At 35.4% G+C, this 5,948-nt stretch overlaps 1 protein-coding gene across 1 annotated transcript; it reads left to right on the top strand.

Annotated features, from left to right (window-relative positions):
• Nucleotides 1-1,547: 1,547 nt before the first annotated feature.
• On the top strand, nucleotides 1,548-5,646 carry LOC110941928 (ACT domain-containing protein DS12, chloroplastic). Its single transcript, XM_022183622.2, has 10 exons — nucleotides 1,548-1,898; nucleotides 2,703-2,757; nucleotides 2,842-2,967; nucleotides 3,736-3,830; nucleotides 3,931-4,015; nucleotides 4,119-4,178; nucleotides 4,526-4,581; nucleotides 4,715-4,820; nucleotides 5,218-5,286; nucleotides 5,374-5,646. Exons 1-10 carry the CDS (start codon nucleotides 1,747-1,749, stop codon nucleotides 5,434-5,436), a joined length of 867 nt encoding a protein of 288 aa, XP_022039314.1. The 5' UTR covers nucleotides 1,548-1,746; the 3' UTR covers nucleotides 5,437-5,646.
• Nucleotides 5,647-5,948: the final 302 nt, after the last annotated feature.

The raw sequence follows: 5,948 nt of genomic DNA, 5'->3' as shown, positions 1-5,948 counted from the left end.
TTTAATAACCTCAGAAAACATCCTTAATGTTTGAAAAACCAATCAGGTTATGTCCTTTACCCTAAACCTTGTTTGTTTTCCCAGTTAAATCAGGTCATGTGAGAAGCACATGAGGGTATATTGGTCTTTACCTTAATACTAGAAAAATAAAATTATAAAAAATTCAAATCTTCTTTCTCTTAACTATAAGCTTCATAATCTGCACATTATATCTTCAAAACTTCAAACAAAACCCAGATCTTCAAAACACAAAAGAAAAAATATTCAAAACTTCAAAACCCAGATATTCAAAACTTCAAAACCCGGATATTCAAAACTTCAAAACCCAGATTATCATCAACATTATCATCAATAACCCATGAACAAAAAAACCCCCAATTTCTTACAACTCACCAAAATTAGGGCAACAAAGTGGTTTATTGAGATCTAACAATCCTACCACCACCACAACCTACCTGCCGCCACCACCGCCACCACGACCCACCTGTCGCCGCCATCACCGCCACCACGACCCACCTGTCGCCGCCATCACCACCGCCACCACGACCCACCCGTGTTGACTGTTTGACTGATGTTGACCCGACACCGAATCTGAACCGAAAATGAAACTGAGTCGGTTGGCTACTTTGACTGGACCTGAACCCAAACTGAAACTGGGTTGTAATGAATCTGAAAATAAATCCAAACAGAATCCGATTTTGAAGTGAAACTGGAACTTAACCGAAAAATACTCAAAACCCTTACCGGAATAGAGACGACCATGTTAACCCGGTGTCGACTGAACTCGAACCAAACCGAGTCTGACCCGTGCCGTGACACCCAAACTCAGAATGATGCCCGACCCCATCAACCATCAAACCTGAAACGCAAACAAAACGGACTTGAGAGATAGCTCGTTACTGACCTGAGAGTAAAAGAGGTGAAGATGACGAGTTGGATAAGTTTACCAGAGAAAATTCCTGAACCCACGACTACTGTGACTCGAGAGGGTCGCTGGAACCACCGCCGCCGTAGACGACGGCACCGGCTCCGCCGGTTCTCTCTCTCTTTCCTGCCTCCTCTTCTGCTCGATCTCTCTCTCTCTCTCTCTCTCTCACTCTCTCTTGAATATGCCAGGTTGTGGTGGTGGTAGGATTGTTAGATAGAGAGAAGAATGGGGTATGTTGATGTGCAGGTGATTGAAAGATGAAGAAGATGATGGTGGAGTTTAGGGTTTTTATTAAGGTAAAGACCAATATACCCTCATGTGTTTCTCACATGACCTGATTTAACTGGGAAAACAAACAAGGTTTAGGGTAAAGGACATAACCTGATTGGTTTTTCAAACATTAAGGATCTTTTCTGAGGTTATTAAAGATAAAGGACATACTTTGATATATTAGACATACATAAAGGACGAACTTTGAAATTTACTCAAAAAATAATCAAAGTTATTTCAAAGATAAACCTCAAAATGTGCACAAGTTGTAAAGAGAAAAAAGACAATAAAAATATACAAATATCCATCCATCCACCCAGTCCATAGAAATTAGAAACAACTTCCATACAACAAATGGCGGATATCACTAGAAAGAAAACTACATCTTCAATCCACCACACTCCTCCATTTTTGTCCCCACCATATCCCCTACCCATTCTTACCTCACCATGCCCATCTTCTTCTTCCTCTAATCCCCAATCCACTTTTCTTTTCTTTTTCTTTTTTATTATTATTTTTATTGTTTATCCTCTGCTTACTGCTCATTCATGGCTGTTGCTATGGCTTCCTGTGGTTCTACTCTTGCCGTTTACACCAAATTGGTTGCTATTGAAAAGCAACCCATCTTCAAAACTGCATTTTTTGGATCCTCTTTTGCTTCTGATCCTGTTAAACATATGTCTACTTCTGCAAAACAAAGGTATACCCTTTATTCTAATGGTTTTTTAGGTGGTGGGTTTTTTTTATTGGGCTGAAAAAAATGTTGATTTATGCAGGTTTCATGTTTAATTGAATTGGGTTTTAATTGATTGATTAGTTGTTAATTGAATTATAATTCACTAATATGGAGCTGATTTTGGGGGGGGGGGGGGGTTATTGAATATTATGTAAATTTGATTGATTGGAAATATTGATTTGGAATTAAAATGATCAGTTGTGTGTGATTGGTATCAGATTGGTTATATGATTCTGATTTTAGTTATTTAATTTTCAGTAATTAATTAATTTCAAACCACACATAATTCAGTTGTTAATTGAAACATAATTCACTAATCTGTAACTGGTTAGGGGGTGGTTCGTTGAACGAATTTACGATATAAACTCGAATGGAACTAGAATGATCAGTTTTGAGTGATTGGGGATAGTGATTATGATGAAATGGTTATATAATTCTGATTTTAGTTATTCGAGTTTCAATACACTTTTTAAGCACAAATCCAATCCAAACACCCCCCCTAAAATTTTGAAATCATGAACATGTGTGTTTTGGTTCATATGACATGTATGGAGATTTAGGATTCTTGTTGTAATTCTGATTTTAGTTATTTGAGTCTCAATAATCACTTTCAAAGCATATATCCAAACACCTCCTAAGGTTTTTTTTTTTTTTTTTTTTTTTTTTTTTTTTTTTTTAAGTTAAGAACATTTGTGTTTGGTTCATATTGCATAAAAAAATTGTAGATTTAGGGTTCTTGTTCTAATTCTTGATTTGGGTTTTACCCAGATTGTCATATTCATTGAGTACTATGATTCCAAAAGCATCAGCTACAGCTATTGAGGTATCAAGATAAGGGATTTGGTAAATCTTTTATTATAGACATATAAATATTATTTTTTAATTTCATTGGCTGTTTAATTTTTAGGATGGAAGCTATCAGGATACTGATGTGGTTCCAACACCCAAAGTTATTATTGACCAAGACTCTGACCCGAATGCAACTGTGGTAGAGATTACATTCGGGGATCGCCTTGGAGCTCTTCTTGATACCGTATATAAGTCTTTTTGACTTTTTTTTAATCATTTTAGTGCTTGTTATTTTACCTGTATTAGAGGTGGCAAGATGAGTGGGTTGGGTGCCGGGTTTGAGTTGAAACAAATCATTTTCTAGTATGGGGTTGTGCCTATACTTTATTTTATATGATTAATTTCATTAACTTATAAAAACTAAACTATAAAGTCCCCGAACTTCATTTCTAACAAACATGTTTTTTTTTTTTTTTTGCATGATTAAGTGCCTGAACTTTACATAAATGACCCTTTTGATAAGTTGTTTTTTTTAACAGTTCTCCTACTTACAGTGGCGAAGCTTGAGATTTCCGATCGGGGGGTCGAAAACGTATATACCAAAAAATTTTAGAAAACCGGGGGGTCAAAAACGTATATACCCAAAATTTTCTATACGAAAACTACATACTCTCCACTACTAATCGAAAAGTTCGGGGGGTCGGTTGCCCCCTCCCGCCCCGACAAAGCTACGCCCTTGCCTACTTAACCATGAAAAAAGTAAATTCAAAGAACTATAATGCGATAATTGTGATTACAAAAAAAAAAAAAAAAGAAAAGAAATATTATTAAAATAATCTGATGTTCAAATAAAAATAATTTGGAGGTTGTATGCCTTAAAACTAAACCTTGAACAATTTTCAACATGTTTGACCACCAAAAGGAAAATTATAATCATTTAGTAACTTTTGCTACTTAATACATTTTTTTTTGTTTCACTACTATCAATAATTACGTTGAAATGTACGTGCAGATGAATGCTCTTAAAAATCTTGGCCTAAATGTTGTCAAAGCAAACGTTTGTCTGGATTCTTCTGGGAAGCACAACACGTTTTCAATCACAAATGCGTAAGTATTGAAGTTAATGTTCGATGATGTTTACCAAATCTGATACTAGTTGTAGGTTGTTTTTAGGCCAAAACAATCAGATTTGTTAATGTTTTTGCAGCTCGACTGGACGTAAAGTTGATGACCCAGAGTTGCTTGAGGCGATCCGTCTAACAATTATCAGCAATCTTCTAGAATATCACCCGGTATTACACCAATCATGTGTCTTTATTATAACATATATATAAATAATAAATATAAAATAAATAAATAAAGACTATTATTGAATTGTTGTCATTACTGATTCAGGAATCAAGTGCTCAATTGGCAATGGGAGAAGCCTTTGGAGTCGAAGCACCAGCGAAAAAGGTACCCATTCTCGTCTTTTTGATATATAAATCATCAAGTTTTCAAGCCAAAATGACCAATTTGCCCATGTTCTTGGGTTGTTGCAAGTTCACAAGCCAAAAGGGTATTTTGGGTATTTTGCTATTCACTAAAATTATTGTTAGTAAGTTTTGTTTCGTAATACCCAATGAATATTGTGCGTTCTTGGCTTCTTGTAAATTTTTAAAGGTAAAATGACCTTTTTACCCGTGTTTATGCTATTGTTGTTGGTCCTCAAGCTTACTTTAAAGGGTAGCTTAGACATTCGGCTAATATGTCAACCATTATAATTTGGTTAATTTTATCTAACGAGTTTTGAATTGCCTCAGCTTGACGTTGACATTGCAACCCATGTCCATGTTTATGACGACAGCCCTGATCGAAGGTAATATAAAATGGAGGGTATTTTTGTCTTTTCCATCATACCGAAACCTTTTAAAAATTTCAAAGTAAAAAAACTAACTTATTTGACTTCTAATCGTTAAATTCCAACCTCTTTTCGATGTTATATTATGCAGTCTGCTTGTAGTGGAGACAGCGGATCGGCCCGGATTACTGGTGGATCTTGTGAAAATTGTCACCGACATAAATGTTGCCGTTGAGTCCGGAGAGTTCGATACCGAGGTAAAAATAATATTTGGATAAACAGATTTTTCTTCTGATTTATTTATCAGTTTTTGACAATCAATTTCATACTAGCTGCTAAAAAAACAAATTTAAATTAATAAAGTAAAATTTTAATCTTTCTTTTAACCTAATTTAATTAATAATAAATTAAATTATCTAATGCTAATTAATCCATCTAAACTGAGCATCACATGATCTGTTTCTATAACTTTTAAATCTATTAAAGTTCAATGTTTGGGCCCGTACCTGGGTAGGTTCAGCCCATTGGGCCTGATCTGATCCAGTCCACAACCGAACTGGACCGGATCGGATCAAGGACTGGTTTTTGGGTCTTCTGAGTGGACCGGCTTTATTGACTCCTACTTACAACTGTTTTAATTGTTTCTCGATGCAGGGTTTGTTGGCGAAGGCCAAATTTCACGTCAACTACAAGGGTAAAGCTCTTATCAAACCGCTTCAACAGGTAAAACCGACACCATAGAAAACTATATTATACATTGCTAACATTAGTAAATATATATTGATACATGAAATTTTTTTTTTTTTGCAGGTTGTCACGAATAGTTTACGGTACTTTTTGAGGCGACCAACTACCGAAGAGTCGAGTTTTTGATAACAAAATGTTGTCGGGTCACAACGGAGAATGCGGTTTATAAACGACGATGGTGTTGTAGTGTTTCAGAAAATACTTGGGAGCTTACATTACAAAATGTAAAGTCATTTACATTTATATGATACCAAAAAACTACATTTATGGTTCATAAACAATGTTTAAAGCCCGACTCGGGTAGTTATGAAAGACCCCTTATGGGTCATTACCCAACCCGTTTTTGAAAACCCGTTAGATAAACGGGCTGGTGGATTGATCCGGTAGCTAAACAGTTCAGTCTTTAACCCGATAAATAGAATAACGGCAGGGGAGCAACAAGTTGTGACCGGGTGAGTTGATGAACCTGAATGTGACTCGTATAATTATTTGTGTCAAATACATCAATCATAATACGGACACATTGGCAAAACAAGTTGTTGGAATATGGGGTTGTAAAAATTAGATAAATGGACTGGTGGATTGATCTTAAAAAGAAACTTTTTTTTTTTGTTATTATTTTTTATTAAACAAATTAT

The sequence above is a fragment of the Helianthus annuus genome, chromosome 5, assembly GCF_002127325.2.
Source record: "Helianthus annuus cultivar XRQ/B chromosome 5, HanXRQr2.0-SUNRISE, whole genome shotgun sequence".
In the NCBI taxonomy this organism is placed as follows: Eukaryota; Viridiplantae; Streptophyta; class Magnoliopsida; order Asterales; family Asteraceae; genus Helianthus; species Helianthus annuus.
This window is presented reverse-complemented; position numbering and strand designations above follow the sequence as displayed.